The sequence below is a fragment of the Cicer arietinum genome, chromosome 3 (genome assembly GCF_000331145.2).
Source record: "Cicer arietinum cultivar CDC Frontier isolate Library 1 chromosome 3, Cicar.CDCFrontier_v2.0, whole genome shotgun sequence".
In the NCBI taxonomy this organism is placed as follows: Eukaryota; Viridiplantae; Streptophyta; class Magnoliopsida; order Fabales; family Fabaceae; genus Cicer; species Cicer arietinum.
The window spans coordinates 74,704,137-74,720,508 of record NC_021162.2 but is presented as its reverse complement, the minus strand read 5'-3'; the positions used below and the strand labels follow the sequence as shown (position 1 = coordinate 74,720,508).

Genomic DNA, 16,372 nt, shown 5'->3' with positions numbered 1-16,372 from the left:
CCTATGAATTAAACATATAGAACCACATCTTTATGACCAAAAGAAAACTTGAACTTATTCATTCAATACATGCTCATGCGAAGGAAGAGGTTTACCTGATGACCCCTGCATATAAGATCAAGATCACTTTTTTCCAAAAACTCAGCGACAACATCAGGTCCAAAAGTACACGAAACGCCTCGGTCACTGTCTTGCCAGCCCTCAGCGCTAGAATCAGGATCAGACCAAAGCAGATCACACAAGAGACCGCTATCGGGAATTTCAGTAGGCCTCGTAACCTCTCTTATCTGATCTAAATTTTGTAACTCCGGAGAAAGTCCTCCATGCATACAAAGTATTTTCTCGTCAATAAGTGCAGCTACCGGCAAACAGTTAAAGCAATCAGTGAATATCTTCCAAAGCCTAACATTGAATCTCCTTTTACATTCATCATAAAAACCATAAATTCGGTTTATCTTTGCATCTTCATGGTTTCCTCTTAAAAGATAAATTCTGTCTGGATATCTTATTTTGTAGGCCAAAAGCAAGCATATAGTCTCCAAACTTTGCTTCCCTCTGTCAACATAATCACCAAGAAACAAGTAGTTTGCAGCTGGCGGGTAGCCACCGTATTCAAAAAGTCTCAATAAGTCTTGGTACTGACCATGTATATCGCCTGCAACAGAACAACGACATTAGGAACAAGGGATAATCGACGCGACAACAGCAAACAACATTAAGAACATAGGAAAATCGACACGACAGCAGCATTGATCAACTTCCAAATGCAAATTAGTACATCACAAGGTTTCCATAAATGACCCATAAAACTGTATAAGATTGTTTTTCTGCAGAATATTGCAGATAGAGGAAAAGATTACAAATGCAACAAATTTTAAAACATAATAGATGAATAGAAGAATTGCAATTTCAGGAACCAATTTTAAGTAAACATCTCATTTTCTCTCAATCAAGGTTCTCCATGGAAGTATCGTGACTGCAATTGTGACTGCATCAACCATATTTAACCATAACTTTCAACACAAATAATGATTGCGGCGCGACAGCCAGCACAATTTAAAACCTTAGTTTTGATTACATATTTCAATATTTAATTTGATTGAATAAACAAAACATATATCACAATGTTATTGTCTGTCTTAATTGATGAACGTTCTAAGTTCTAAAAGCAGCAGTTTTCCATTATAGTAGCTTCCAATTAATTTTCATGGTGTTCTGAATTAAAAACAACAAAAAATGATTGAGTTTATTAACAGAATAATAATAGTTAATAAAGCGTGGTGGCAGTGTAAGACCTATTAAGAAAAGGAGCAATCATGAATAATTAGATGGATATGAAAAGATACATGTATGGAATCTGAAAAGGAGAGTAAATGATTAAGAATAAGGAAAGAAAGAAAAGAGAACAAACCACAAATGCGGATGGGGGCACGGAGATCAAGAAGAATAGGCTGAGAGAGGAAGATTTGTCGAGCGTTGATGCAAAGTTGACGAATCTCAGATTCAGAAAGCTGAACCTGTTTTCCTCCTTTTCCTTCTAACAACCTTCTAATCACATCATCCAAAACTCCTTTATCCATCATTCCTTCCATTGTCATCATCATTCTCTCTTCCTTCTTCTTCTTCTTCTTATTATTATGTATGGATGGAGGGAGCCTTTTTTCTCGATAAATAAACTAAGCAAAATTTGAGAAACAAAATAGGGATGAAGATAAATAAGGAAAAATTGTTGTTCAAATGGGAAAATATGGATAGTCAGACACACATACAGAGGTTGAGGTTTTTTTTTATTTACAGCCTAATTGGACCATCCTTCCTATCTCTTATTATCATTGGATTAGATTAATAATATTCATTCTTTCTTTTTTTTCTTTTTCTGAATTGAATTCAAAGCTTGAAATCTAATTTTTCTTTACCTGCCAAGTAGACTCACTCTTTATTCGGTTTGAAACCTTCAACAAATGGTGGGGGACTAAATGGCGCGTAAGAATATCATATCAACATCTTCCACGTGGAATTAGATGGTTGGTCCCCTCATTGTGTTGGTCAAATATTGGAATCCCACCAAGATGTTGCGACGTTGTCGTTTCACTCCACTCTACCCATTCCTTATTATTATTATTTTATTATTTTTTCCTAGAATACGTTCAAGGTCAAGGGTTGATATGAGTTCATCAGCCATCAAAAACAGTCTCACTTTTTTTTTTTTAATCTAAAAATGGTAAATATAACTATTATCAGAAATTCACCCACAATCAATGTTAAATATTTTAGATATTTTATTTCATTCTTAAAAGTTATATTCTTTTATATAATAAATATAATTTTAATAATTAAAAAATTATATAATAAATTTTAATCTTTATACAATTTTAAAATTTAATTTTAGTTGTTATAGAAAAAAATTCAAACTTTTGTATTTGCCTTTAGTTGTTATTTTGAAATTTTTTATAAAAAATATCTTTTGTAATCTATAAAAAAATTTCTAAATTATATTATTGTTGTTTCTACATTTAGGTTGATGTTAAAAAGAATACTAATTTAATAAATTATTTAGCAAAAATTATTTGTATCGTGTATGATTTTTATAAATAACTTAAATTAGTATATTATATTTATTCTATTTTTTTAGAAGATATAAAAAATTATTAAATTAGTAAAAAATATTTTGTCATGTTAATGAATTGTATGTTTGAAAGTCTTATTTGAATACTCATTTTCAAAAAAACAATATAAAAAATTAAATTGTGAAAAATATTATAAATCATATATTATAATTATTCTTATTTTATATTCATAATATTTTAAAAAAGTACACTAGTTTTAATTAATTATATAATGATAAAAAATTTATCCTTGTATAATATTTACAATAAATTCAAATCAATATATTATAATTATTTTGATGATTTTTATATAAAACATGTAAAAAAATAAATAAATAATTAATTAGAGATGGACATGGATAGACACAAAGCCCAATCCTAAAAACAAAAAGGCCCACCATAAGTGAAAACCCTAGAAATGGTTCAATATATACTTAAGCCGTTAGCGTGCTCATTCGCTACCTGTCCTCTGCAATGGTAGTTCTTGCACTCTGAATCCATCCAGTACTGTTTATCATCTCTATTTTTATTTAATTTAATTCAATTTGCCTTTGAATTTGTTACAGGGTATCGATCTTAAGGCTGGAGGTAAGAACAAAAAGACCAAACGAACATCACCTAAATCCAATGATATCTACCTCAAGCTTCTCGTCAAGGTTACTCTCATTTCCCTTATTTTTTCGTAGATATGAAATTCGAGATTCATATTGTGTTATTTTATTTTATTTTACGTGACGAATGATGATAAATGTGATCCCAGCTCTATGAGACCGCAAGGTCAGGGAATACAACTAGTTCCAACACACATTTGTCTGACTCACTTAATGCATTTCTCTTAATATATATTATTTTTTAAATTTAAATTGGTATTATGCTTATATGAATATGAATAACTGGATCCATGATTTGTGTTTTAAATTTACATGACAATGATGATAAATGTGATCCCAGCTCTATGAGACCGAAAGGTCTGGGAATATAATTAGTTCCAACACACATTTGTCTGAGCCTAATGAATTAATTCCTTTTTCTCACCATGTTTTTATTTTTATTTTTTAATTGTTACCGTATATACACTGATTTGAACCACGAGATCCGTCATATGTTTTATTTTTTGCATTTTTATTCCTCGCTATGATGATAAACTTGATCCCAGCTCTATGAGACCGAAAGGTCAGGGACTAGAACTTGTTCCAACACACATTTGTCTGAGCCTCGGAATTATTTTTTGCACCATCTCTGTATCTGAATATTGTTATATGTTTTTCTTTTTTCATTTGTACCTAGAACAATTCTTTGAAATACTTTATTTGCATGTTTTTATTTTCTATTTTTGTTCAACTCATATTGTCTATTATTTTTCCCATAATATTATTGTATTTAGCCTCTTTGAAATAATATAGAATTAGTGATTCCCAATGATGTTACTTTTAACCATGCTAATGCTGAAATAAATGATTATCAATTATATCACTAGACTGAGGGAGCTAGTTCTATATTCATTGCTTGTTATGCATCAAATGATTTTAGATAGTAGTAAATTTCTTATGAAACTTTTTTATAACTACTCTTTTTTTGTGTTTATTAATTTTAATATTTTATGTGTCTCAGAAATCTGATTTTATGTATTTGACTGTCAGCTGTATCGCTTCCTTGTTAGAAGGACCGACAGCAATTTCAATGCCGTGATACTCAAACGCTTGTTCATGAGCAAGGTCAACCGACCTCCACTCTCCTTGTCAAGATTGATTAAGTATATGCAGGGAAAGGTTTGTCTCTCTTTCCATAGGATTTAAGAAATTGTAATTGTTTATGGTTCGATTGATTATAATTTGATATTATTTTCTTTTTGTTCTTTTTTGTGTGTAGGAAGGTAAAATTGGTGTTGTTGTTGGTGCTGTAACCGATGATATTCGAGTATATGACGTTCCAGCAATAAAAGTTACTGCCCTCAGATTCACAGAGACAGCACGTGCAAGAATAGAAAAGGCTGGCGGTGAATGCTTAACATTTGATCAACTTGCTCTCAGGGCTCCCCTTGGACAGAACACGGTATGGATCATATATGAATATTTCCTTCTGTTGCTGTCATAGTTATTAGTGCTATCTTTAAATTGCATTTCGGAGATTTGTTTTTGTTGTCAATCTAGTTAAACAGTCCCAAGTTCATAATCCAACTTTGTTGGCAGCTTGGGTTTTCCTGTTTAATAGTATAATTTTACCAGCCTTGTCTATACAATAATTTCTTGATTTATAGTATTTTTCTGCTATTTTATTTTTACAGGTGAATATTATGTTTCTATACATATGTGACTTGTGATGGTATAGCCTTTGTTATGGTTAGTTGCTTATAAGCTTATAAATCCAAATTTAATAAACTATTTGTTGAAATCAGGTTCTTCTAAGAGGCCCAAAGAATGCTAGGGAAGCAGTGAAACATTTTGGTCCTGCTCCTGGTGTGCCACACAGCCATACCAAGCCTTATGTTAGGTCAAAGGGAAGGAAATTTGAGAAGGCTAGAGGGAGGAGAAAGAGCAGAGGATTTAGAGTTTGAGTTGTCCAAGATGTCTGTTTTCAGTTTTGATACTTCCAAATTAAGCTTTTGTTATGTTATATTATCATCCTTGAAGATAGTTTTTGTTATATTTATTTTAACAAAGAATCAATTGCATCCAAAAGATTATTCTCATGGCCTTGGTTTTTACAATTGATTGTTCTCTACATTTTTAGACAACTCAAGTTTTATAGAGGCATTGCTTTATCTTCATAAAAATGGATTTAATATTAGTAAATAGTGTTTTTATGGCTCATTTCGATCTGTTTTTTTAAGCATTCTTGTGTACTGATATTTATTTTCACGGTCAAATTGTATACTCTATTTCTTGCATTCTGCTGCAATATATTGATATTACAATGAACCATTCGATGAACAAATATGTAAGGGTAGTAACACCAATTATGGTCTACAAACTTCAATCTATGAAAAACTAAATCATATTAATTATTTATGGTTCGCTTCCACTCATTTATAACATAGGGTTACAGATAGAGCCGGTATATTTAGATCTAAACTACTATCCGCCATAAGTTAATTTTCTATGCCTAATAGCTAACATTTTTTCATGTTTTCTATCAGTTTTCTCTAACTAAAAACACAAATTTTAGCCATAATTCTTAATTCTTTTTGTAATGATTTTATTCCAAAGGTTCTCATTCAATAATAATAACAACACCTTATCAGTTTAAAAGTGTAACAGTTACAATATATGATATGTTGTTTCGCAAAGCAACAATACTTCGCCTTGACTAAAATATGTTTTTCTTTTTTTTCACGGGTTAAATTGATTATGAAATTTTTCTTATAAAATAAAATGGATCTTCACTATTTTTTTCTTGCCTTTTCCTCTTTAATATTTTGCACTTTTTGTGTTAGATTTTAGGGGTTATTTTGTTTTATGGATGCATAAAAAAAAAGAATTTTATGAAATATCAATTAAGATTAAAAGAAATAATCAATTTTGTAAAATGACAATGAGGCTAATTATAAAAATGATTACTATTTTTGGTGTTTTTGAAAAGTTTTTATAAATTTTGATGGTAAAATACAAAGAACAATCTCGCATTGCTCATCACAATATTCTGTATTTGTTTTTAGTAGATTTTGATGTGTTGGTTAAAGATTCAGTTGCATATTTGAATTAAAAGGTTGATAATGGTGTTTTTCAGCAAATTGTGTATTCCAAATTTCAATTTAAAATATGAACTAAATCTATTCTTTAAAAAATCGAAAATGTGGGTTTAATTATTTTTTAACCATATTAAATAATCTCTAAAAACAATAAATTTAAATTTTTTTTTAGAAATTATAAGTTCATCCAAATATAAACTAAAGTTTTGTTCGGTAAAATTAGCCGATATATGTTAAGTTAATTGAAGTATTTGATAAAATTAATTATTTAATTAAATTAAACATATAAAATGACATTTTTAATTATAAATAAAATTTATCAATTAATGTTTAATTAATTAGTAATTTAAAATTTATCAATCTAATATATTTTTTATGTATTAATCTATTTTATTTATTTTAAACTATAACAAATTAATTAATTATGTTAAAATAGTAATTATTTTAAATTTGAAATTATTTATAAATAATTTAAAACTATAATAAATATATTATTTATTAATCTAATATATTTTAATCTAATAAATATGTCCCTACTAAAGATGTTCCATGTTATGATCCACCAATGATTCGGTACTATGTTTCGTTTCAAAAAATACCAACCTCCTATCAGCTGTTTCCATATAATTTTGAGTTTTAGTATTATACATGGAGTCAAACATAACAACTTAAATTGAGGATAATGACCAGGATAAACCGGAAGAACCTCTACTCGTTTGAAGAGCTAGACTAGTTCGACTAAATCCTAAATGTGGAACCGGATGTCATTTAGGTGGACATCAATAATATGTATTATTTTCCGTTAATTTAATGTATTTTGTAATTTAACAAAATCCTAAACAGTCTGATATATAAAATTGGGAGTGAGACATTTTAGTATTAAAAAAAAATATTCTACAAGAAAAAAATCCGTCGGTAGTACTCTCTCAATTTCTAAATAATTGTTGTTTTAGAAAAATTAAAAAGTTCATATATTGAGGATTCCTATTTTATATTTATAAAACAAATATCTCCAAAAATTAATTCCGGTGTTTTAAAATTGTTGTAAAATAATGAAATGAATCACTTACAAATTGTAAAAAATAGAAAGTAATATGTTCATGGCTCTCAAGTTGCCATTATCTACTTTTCATTTATGATCACAAAAATAAATCAATGGTCAATAAAAATATCATAGTAAAATTATCATTTTATATCTATATTATCATTTTTCTTGATTTGTGTTAATTTCATCAATTACTGTGTGATGTATACAGTATCTTATTAATACTACATGTGGTGTTATACATAGGAGGAAAAAAATCATAGATAACAATGCAATTACTACTTCAGTCAAAAAATATAAAATTTCATTAGTTAAATTCCAAAATTAAAAAAGTTAAAAGTCAAATTAAATTTTGTTGATAATTAATATATTTTAATAATTTTATCTTTTATAAGTAATTAAAATTTCATTAATACATCTTAATATTCAAAGATGAACTTATAAAAAAAAAATCTCAAATATCTATATTTAAGAAGGTTTTTCCAACTTTATAATCAATAATGACAAACGTAAAATAAAGTTCTTGAACAAAATAATGAATCTGGGATTCAATTACAAATAGGGAAAATAATATTACTCTATGTCGTTCGTTAAAACGGTTGTCCTATAATTAATTATATACATATTATTTATTTAATTAATTATTTATTTTTACTTTTTAAAAATAATAAAAACTGGGAATAAATTATTTACGTTATTATAAAAAGGAAAATATTATTTTATTAATTTGGTTTGACAATGGAAAAACCTTGCTACTCGTATCCCCATATGTAATAGGAAAATCAAAACACACTAGTTCTTAGGTAGAAAGTATTTATGTGTTGACCGATTTTATTATTATTATTTATTTATATACGTATAAAAAAATAAAAATAAAAACGTAATAATAATAATAATATTTATCATTATTGATAATAATATAGTAATATTTATCATTATTGATAATAATAATAATAATAATAATAATAATAATAAATTTTTAAATTTCTGAAAAGGAAATAGAGGCAAGCAGAAACCAAACACATCCATAATTTTCTAAAATTTAAAGGTGTAAATAATTATTTTTATTATTATTTTTATCATTATTATTTTTTTTATGAAGGTGTTAAGGTGTGTCACAATCTACTAATGCAGATAGTCAAGAAAGGTCTCCCAAAGAGCAAACGCATTAGAACATAAATAGACTCTAATAAAATGCAGATTATGTCGGGTATCTGGTAATACTAAGATACTGTCCAAACGCTGTAGACCCAAATTTGATGTTTTTTTTCTTCTTTTTTAATATATTTTATTTGAAATTAATAATATAATTTACTATATTTAATTTTAATTAATTTTAATCATTATTATTATTATTATTATTATTATTATTTATTAATGTATTATTTATTATTATTATTATTTATTCTTCAATTGGTCGCACTCTAGACCAGGACTTCCTATTGAACCCAAAAAATAAGACAATCTGATATATAAAATTGGAAATGAGATATTTTAATATTAAAAAAAAAATATTCTAGAAGAAAAAAAATCCGTCGATAGTACTCTCTCAATTTCTAAATAATTATTGTTTTAGAAAAATTAAAAAGTTCATATATTGAGGAATCCTATTTTATATTTTCAAGAGAAAATTCATTTAGTTTATATTTATAAAACAAATATCTCCAAAAATTAATTCTGGTGTTTTAAAATTGTTGTAAAATAATGAAATGAATCACTTACAATTTGTAAGAAATAGAAAGTAATATGTTCATGGGGCTCTCAAGTTACCATATCTACATGATCACAAAAACAAATTAATGGTGAATAAAAATAACATAGTAAAATTATCATTTTATATCTATATTAATTAATCATTTTTATTGATTTGTGTAAATTTCATCAATTACTGGGTGATGGATAGAGTATCTTATTAATACTACACGTGGTTTTATACATAGGAGAAAAAAAATCATAGATAACAATGCAATTACTACTTGAGTCAAAAAAAATATAAAATTTCATTAATTAAATTCCGAAATAAAAAAAGTTAAAAGTCAAATTAAGACAAAATTGATGCAGAGTGTGGTGTAGTGATAGAATCACAGATCACAAGTGAATAGTCCCGAAATATCGTTACACGTGCATTCCTTTTAATTACTCCTCACTCACAAACAAACTCATACTCTTAGTTTAAATAGCCCATATTTATTTATATAGTTCAATAAATTTATAGTGTCTAATAAACTTTTTGTTGATAAAAGAGGTATTTTGATGGGTTTGGGTTGGAATCGTGTTATATACATATGTATATTTATATATTTATGTATAGATATATCATTGGGTTCAAGTAAAGAATTGGAAGGAATCGAACACAGAACAATTAAAGCTAATGGAATCAAAATTCATATAGCAGAGAAAGGAAAAGAAGGTCCAGTTGTTTTATTCCTTCACGGCTTCCCTGAACTCTGGTACACATGGCGGCACCAGATTGCGGCTCTAGGTTCACGCGGCTACAGAGCCGTGGCTCCAGATCTACGTGGATACGGTGACACCGATGCTCCAGGTTCTATAAGCAATTATACGATAATTCACTTAGTAAATGATATCGTTGGTGTAATCGACGCGCTTGGTGTGGATAAAGTATTTCTTGTGGGCCATGATTGGGGTGCTGGCGTTGGTTGGCATCTCTGTTTGTTTCATCCTGAAAGAGTAAAAGCTTACGTTGCTTTGAGTGTTCCCTATGCGCCTAGAAATCCCAAAGTGAAACCACTTGATGCCGCGCGAGCTTTGTATGGGGATGATTATTATATGTGCAGATTCCAGGTTCTCCTCCTTCTTCTTCTTCTTTTTGTTTTTCTTGTATGGGGATGATTATTTTCATTGTATATGACAATTGGAAAGCATGTGACAGCAACCAGGGAAAGCAGAAGCTGAATTTGCCAAAGTTGGGACAGAAATGGTGGTCAAGGTATTGCTCACAGGTCGTACTTCTGGGCCACTAATCTTACCCAAAGGTGGCTTGGGTTCTAATGTAGATCCTTCACATCCACCTCCACTCCCTTCATGGCTCTCACAAAAAGATGTGTCTTACTATGTTTCTAAACTTAAAAAATCAGGATTCACTGGTGGCCTTAACTACTATAGAAATCTCAACACGTAAGTCTTTATTACTTTTGATACATGACTGTAACATTTGAAATATTGAGTATTAATATCAGTTTATTTAATAATAATTGTAATTTTGACAGAAATTGGGAGCTTACTGCAGCATGGACTGGAGCAAAAGTGAAAGTACCTGTGAAATTCATCACAGGTGATTTGGATGTAATTTACAATTCGTCGGGTAATAAGGAATATATTCATGGTGGTGGTTTCAAGAGATATGTGCCAAATTTGAAAGAAGTGGTTATTAAAAAAGGTGTTGCTCACTTCATCCAACAAGAAGCTGCTGAGTTTGTCACCGATCACATTTATAAATTTATCAACAAGTTCTGATTTTCTCACTTGCTGTTTACTTAAATATCGTCTTCTAATGAATAATTAAGCCGCGATTTGCATATGATAAGCATGTACAAGAGGTTTTTTAAAATAATAATTGATATTTCTAGATCACATATCTCTAAGTATTCGTGAAATATTAGCATTCGATATGAATATCAATTCGTCACTATCCCTTTCGTTTAAGTTCAATCTATTTAAAGTACCTATTTTATTTTATCTCTCAATCTATTTTCAAATACACTCCTAATTTGACCGAGAAGAAAAATTGTATATTGACTTGAGCTTTCGTGCATTAACATTTTCTGGTGAAATTTGTATTTTGGTTTATCACGGAGTGGGAGTTCAATCGTTTTTTGTTACACTCAATTTCATTAATAATATCTTTGTTGGTAGTCTCTTTGTCGTTCTAAAACAAAACTTTATAATTTAAATAGTTCATAGTAATCATCTTAATTAAGATGAAAAGACAAAAAAGGAATTTGTAATTTAAATAGTTTAAAATTTATTATTTATTAATTTTATCTTTTTTATAATTTTAAATAAATTAAGTTATTAGTTTGTTTATGAATAATTTAAAATTTTAAATAAATTTAATGAATAATATTTTATACTAAATAACATTAAATAATTTATTAATTATAATTTAAAATAAATAAACCAGCTAAATAAATACAAAATATATTAGATTAATAAATAATATATTTATTATAATTTAAAATTATTTATAAATAATTTAAAATTTTAAAATAATTAATATTTTAACATAATTAATTAATTTGTTATAGTTTAAAATAAATAAAATAGATTAATAAATAAAAATATATTAGATTGATAAATTTTAAATTACTAATTAATTAAACATTAATTGATAAAATTTATTTATTATTAAAAATGTCATTTTATATGTTTAATCTAATTAAACAATTAATTTTATCAAATACTTCAATTAACTTAATATATATCGACTAATTTTACGGAACAAAACTTTAGTTTATATTTGGATGAACTTATAATTTCTAAAAAAAATCTTAAATTGATTGTTTCTAGAGATTATTTAGTATGGTTAAAAGATAATTTAACCCACATTTTCGATTTTTTGAAGAATAGATTTAGTTCATATTTTCGATGTTACAATTTTCGAAGCATGCAAAGGTTAAAAGATAATATAAGGGTAACTAATAGAATGAGATGTAATGGAAACCATCCAAATCAATTGCATTATTTTTTAACATCCAAACAATGAAATAGGATCCCCACCCTTTTCACTCTATACCACTTATTTTATGAGCACAGAAAAGTCAAAGTAAATGGTAACAATTAAATAGACATGATCTTGGGATAATTACTTAGTAAAAAAACAATTTGATCTCATTTTATTCTAGCATGATTTTTTCTATTCAAATTTAAATTTTAAAATTAAAAATTATAAACTTAGAATCATTACGAAAATAAATGTATATCAAGTATCAACAACAACGCGATTCATTATTCTTTTCTAAATTGTTCAAGTAGAAAACTAGTCTACTTATAGAATCAATGGTTTTTCAACTTAGCACACTCCATCTTCTCCACACGGTTAAGCCACTAAACATGGATGTATAATATATTCAAATTAACGAAATTCATTTTTGGACAGAGCAAAGTCCATTCAAATTATTGAGCATACAAGTAACAAAATGAAATATTATTTTTTAATCAAATCAATTATTGTACATTCAAATTATTTTTTAGACAATTGTCAATACTCCAACTATATTGACTCATTTATCATCACCGCACAATCATTTATTCAAAAAGAATAATGAGAAAATACATATTTATTCAATACGAATAATGAAAAAATACAAAATGTTAGAGGGTTTAGACTAAAACTCAACGTAAATAGTCAAGGGTATAAGCAACATCTACCTCGTTAAAAATCTTATCAGAAAAACAAAAAAGATAAAACATTGGTGAAGGAAAAAAAAGTGAAAAGCAAACAAAATTCTATTCCCTTTAACATGGAATGATCCTGCTAGGATGAGTTTCAATTAGCAAGTGATTGCGGGAAAAATGCGGACTGATTTCGTCGACAAAAGTGTTTTCTGAACAATGTCAATCTGTCAACTAGTCTAACGAGTTTTCTCCTTTTATGTCTTCTTTATCACTCTTGGCATTCATAAAGCTAGATTGATTTGTTGAAGATAACAATCTAGACCACATTCTATCAGTTATCACAACATTGTTCTGTTTCTCTGTGATTCTTTGTATATCAATGCAATAAAAGAATTAGCCAAAAGAGTAGATCATTCTTGCAGGCAAAATGTGATAAATATAGCTATAACATGTTAAAGTAATCAAACAAAAGCTATCTATTTGATCAAAAAAATATATATTATGCTGAATGAACTCACATAGAAAGGTATATAAGTTTGTTTTCCATTGACAAATCCACTTGTAAAGCCACTGTAACTTGCCATTGCTCCATGAATAGCACTTTGAGCAAGAAGTGTGCAGTAAATATTATCAGAAGCATTACTTGGAACAGCTCAAATCATATACATTGGATTTGCAACGCAGAAAGATACATCAACATTCTTTCAGTTATTGATTGCTCATTTGAGTATCGATGGACGCATGCGTATGCACATACAAATTTTTTTTATTTATATATTTTAATTTTTACAAACCAATATACTTGAGATTTATGTCTAGCATCTTCTCTTTGGAAAAATGATCCTGGAAGAACAAAATGGTTAAAGTAAGCGCAAAAAAATATCTTCAAAAACATTAGTGCCCCAAAATGACGATTGTATTTGACCATTTCACACACATAAAAGAAATGACAATCAAACCTTAATATTTTGGGATATCCATGGACCAACATCTTGAAGAAAGTTGTTTCCAGAAGCATCATGTTTGCCGACGGATGGCATGCTTTTGGAAATAAATTCTTGTCCAACACCTTCAGCAATCACAATTACCATGTGACCATTTTCTTTGAGTCTTTTCTCTATATATTCATAAAGTCCACCAGAACCTTCTAGGTAAAAATGTGACTCTGGAATCAAGCAACAATCCACATCTCTACTTGCAAGAGTATCATACATTGCAATAGATCCTGCACATTGAATAAATACATATATGAATCAATGCTTGATTTGATACAAATACAAGTATCATAAGAATACATGCGTATTTTTATGACAAAATGCGTGAAAAATAGTAACATAATGTAACTTAAAGGACTGTTATCACTATATCGACCCATTAGCTTGACGACACCTATACCATTTTCAACACTTTCAGCTTCCACGTGTGTGACATTTATAGCACGTTGAGCCTCCTCAACAACAGTGTCAAATCCAAAGGACTTATCAATAATCTATTAAGCAAGAAAGAAAAATTTAACCAATGAGTAGTAATAAATGGATTCAAATTATACAAATGTGCAAGAAAAAAGACTTACTGAGATATCATTATCTATGGTTTTTGGGATTCCTACAACTAAACATTTGAGACCAGGCCTTCTTACTTCCTGTATTGATAATCAACGCTATAAATATTTTATTTCAAAATTGACAAGTTTGGTAGTCTCATTAAAATTATAAATACCTCAAAAATTTCAGATGCATCCTTCTGAGTTCCATTTCCTCCAATTATATAAACCTAACAATATTCACAAGGATATTAATAAATTTGTACATATACAAAAAAAAGTATATTGTTAATTGTTAAATAGAAATGAACCTGATTGATTCGTCGATCTTGAATATTGTCAACAATCTTTTTTGTGTCATGTCCTCCTCGTGATATACCAAGGATAGTTCCTCATCTCTTATGTATCTTATTAACACTTGAAGGAGTTAAAATGATTGTATTGCGACCATAAAAATCTTTGTATCCTCCCTTCATATGAAAACATTTTCTTAATTAAATACAAACAAATGATAACTTAAGATGACAAAATTTATGCTAAAATAAAGTGCTTTTATGTACCTCGATTCCGAGAACTGTGTTGACACCATACATATGGTGTAAGCCACAAACTAATTCCCTTATGACAGTGTTGAGTCCATGACATAGACCTCCACATGTAACAATAGCATCTTTAACTTCATATGATTCAAAATACACCTGAATATTCAATTTCAAAAGCCAATAAACACAAAATCAAAAACTAAAATATTTATCTAATTTTTGTTATTATTTTCCTATTTTATTTTAATATAATTTATTTCAAAATAGTTTAATTATTTTTTAATCTAAATATAATATTATTTTATTTAATCAATTAATTATTTATTCCATAGTTAGACAATCCATCAATAGCATATTTTATATAATGTAGGACTTTTATGTTTATGTGTCACTCCCACCTTTATTCTAAACAAATTTATTTTATTTAACAAAAACATCTCAACAAACTTTCATTTGATTCTATCCGTTAAACATCTCATTTATACTATTTTTATTAATTTCTAATTTTATTTTAAGATAACTTATTTCAAAATAATTTAATTATTTATAATTTAATTTTAAGACTCTCTCTATAACTTAATATTTAGTGATAACTGAAAATCAAATATTTGCGGTTTATTAACTACGTTGGCATTGAAATTAGAATAAAAAGGTCCATTCTTGTACTATTATAACGGTTGACCGAAATTAAACTAAAAAATCTCAAGATGTTTTTAGTGAATTGATTTTAATGATAATTTTCAGATTGAGAAATCCTCCAAATTTTCACACGTAAGCAAAATAATAGGAGAATGCGGAGAGGGCTTGGTTAAGACATATATTTAATATGTCGAAGTACAATATTTTCAACTCCACCAACATATGTACAGGAAAAAATTGCTAATACGAAAAAATTGATAAGATATGAAACTAACAAGTGACACCGAAAAACCATACGCAGAACTCGGTCACATAAAAAAAGATCATAATATAAGAAAGAGTTTGTTATGTATCTTATACCTAGCTACATTAACAAGAACAAGGGTTTACCTTTTCACATAGTTCCATAAATAATGCTATTAGGCAAAAAATGGGAGATGATATAAAATATTTGTATACTGAAATGAAGAGTTTGGTTGAGGAAATGAAGGAACTGGAACCATTACCAGAGTGTAGTTGTGGTGCTGCTTCAACATCAACAATTCTAAATAGAAATATATTATCTCTACTTAGAAGGAGTATTAATCACATTATAAGGGAAAATAAACTATTTATAGAGGAGAAGGAAAGTAAGAGTAATGTGAAATTGAAATGTGAAGAGTGTGGAAAAATTGGTCATAGCAAAGCAAAGTGCTTTGAAATTAAAGGATATCCTTCTCGTTGGAATACTCGACATTCAAACAAGGGTGGAAGTTTGAAGTTGAAGAAAGTAGAAGATTGTATTCTTCAAGATGTTCCTCATTTCTCTCATTATATTCCTAATCTTTCGGTATGTCGCATTTCTCTCTCTATGTTTCATCTTTTTACTTAAAATTCATTTTAGTCATGACACAAAAATGCCATTCTAAATATATTTAATCTCCCAAAAAACTAAAATCTTTTATTTGATCG

At 28.0% G+C, this 16,372-nt stretch overlaps 3 protein-coding genes, 4 non-coding genes and 2 pseudogenes across 7 annotated transcripts in view; 7 read left to right on the top strand and 2 right to left on the bottom strand.

Annotated features, from left to right (window-relative positions):
• Positions 1–1,942, bottom strand: part of LOC101493399 (serine/threonine-protein phosphatase PP1) — a 3,354-nt gene extending 1,412 nt beyond the window's left edge. The window contains exons 1-2 of the mRNA XM_004494522.4: positions 1,412–1,942; positions 96–655 (exon numbers count right to left, since the gene is read on the bottom strand). Of these exons, the coding sequence (XP_004494579.1) occupies positions 96–655; positions 1,412–1,604 (753 nt within the window). The 5' untranslated portion in view covers positions 1,605–1,942. The remainder of the gene's footprint in view (positions 1–95; positions 656–1,411) is intronic.
• A 1,121-nt stretch (positions 1,943–3,063) lies between these two features.
• RPL18 (60S ribosomal protein L18) lies at positions 3,064–5,337 on the top strand. Its single transcript, NM_001364784.1, has 5 exons — positions 3,064–3,083; positions 3,173–3,262; positions 4,247–4,375; positions 4,476–4,658; positions 5,002–5,337. Exons 1-5 carry the CDS (start codon positions 3,081–3,083, stop codon positions 5,158–5,160), a joined length of 564 nt encoding a protein of 187 aa, NP_001351713.1. The 5' UTR covers positions 3,064–3,080; the 3' UTR covers positions 5,161–5,337.
• Positions 3,335–3,430, top strand: LOC113785962 (small nucleolar RNA snoR69Y). Its single transcript, XR_003472145.1, has one exon. It is a non-coding gene; the product is annotated as a small nucleolar RNA snoR69Y (small nucleolar RNA).
• On the top strand, positions 3,529–3,621 carry LOC113785959 (small nucleolar RNA snoR69Y). The gene has a single exon (XR_003472141.1). It is a non-coding gene; the product is annotated as a small nucleolar RNA snoR69Y (small nucleolar RNA).
• On the top strand, positions 3,731–3,828 carry LOC113785961 (small nucleolar RNA snoR69Y). Its single transcript, XR_003472143.1, has one exon. It is a non-coding gene; the product is annotated as a small nucleolar RNA snoR69Y (small nucleolar RNA).
• On the top strand, positions 4,018–4,095 carry LOC113785965 (small nucleolar RNA snoR53Y). The gene has a single exon (XR_003472148.1). It is a non-coding gene; the product is annotated as a small nucleolar RNA snoR53Y (small nucleolar RNA).
• A 4,166-nt stretch (positions 5,338–9,503) lies between the features above and the next one.
• Positions 9,504–10,933, top strand: LOC101492742 (epoxide hydrolase 1). The gene is made up of 3 exons (XM_004494520.4): positions 9,504–10,144; positions 10,233–10,477; positions 10,570–10,933. The coding sequence occupies exons 1-3, from the start codon at positions 9,593–9,595 to the stop codon at positions 10,814–10,816; spliced, it is 1,044 nt and encodes a 347-aa protein (XP_004494577.1). The 5' UTR covers positions 9,504–9,592; the 3' UTR covers positions 10,817–10,933.
• A 1,995-nt stretch (positions 10,934–12,928) lies between these two features.
• Positions 12,929–15,829, bottom strand: LOC101502540 (ATP-dependent 6-phosphofructokinase 3-like; annotated as a pseudogene).
• LOC101502220 (ATP-dependent 6-phosphofructokinase 6-like) overlaps positions 15,803–16,372 on the top strand; it is a 5,217-nt pseudogene continuing 4,647 nt past the window's right edge.

Coding starts and splice junctions, on each gene's coding strand:
- LOC101492742 (XM_004494520.4), top strand. CDS start 9,593: ATGGGTTTGGGTTGGAATCGTGTTATATACATATGTATATTTATATAT. Junction 10,145..10,232: donor ATTATATGTGCAGATTCCAG/GTTCTCCTCCTT, acceptor AGCATGTGACAG/CAACCAGGGAAAGCAGAAGC. Junction 10,478..10,569: donor TACTATAGAAATCTCAACAC/GTAAGTCTTTAT, acceptor TAATTTTGACAG/AAATTGGGAGCTTACTGCAG.
- RPL18 (NM_001364784.1), top strand. Junction 3,263..4,246: donor ACCTCAAGCTTCTCGTCAAG/GTTACTCTCATT, acceptor TTTGACTGTCAG/CTGTATCGCTTCCTTGTTAG. Junction 4,376..4,475: donor TTAAGTATATGCAGGGAAAG/GTTTGTCTCTCT, acceptor TTTTGTGTGTAG/GAAGGTAAAATTGGTGTTGT.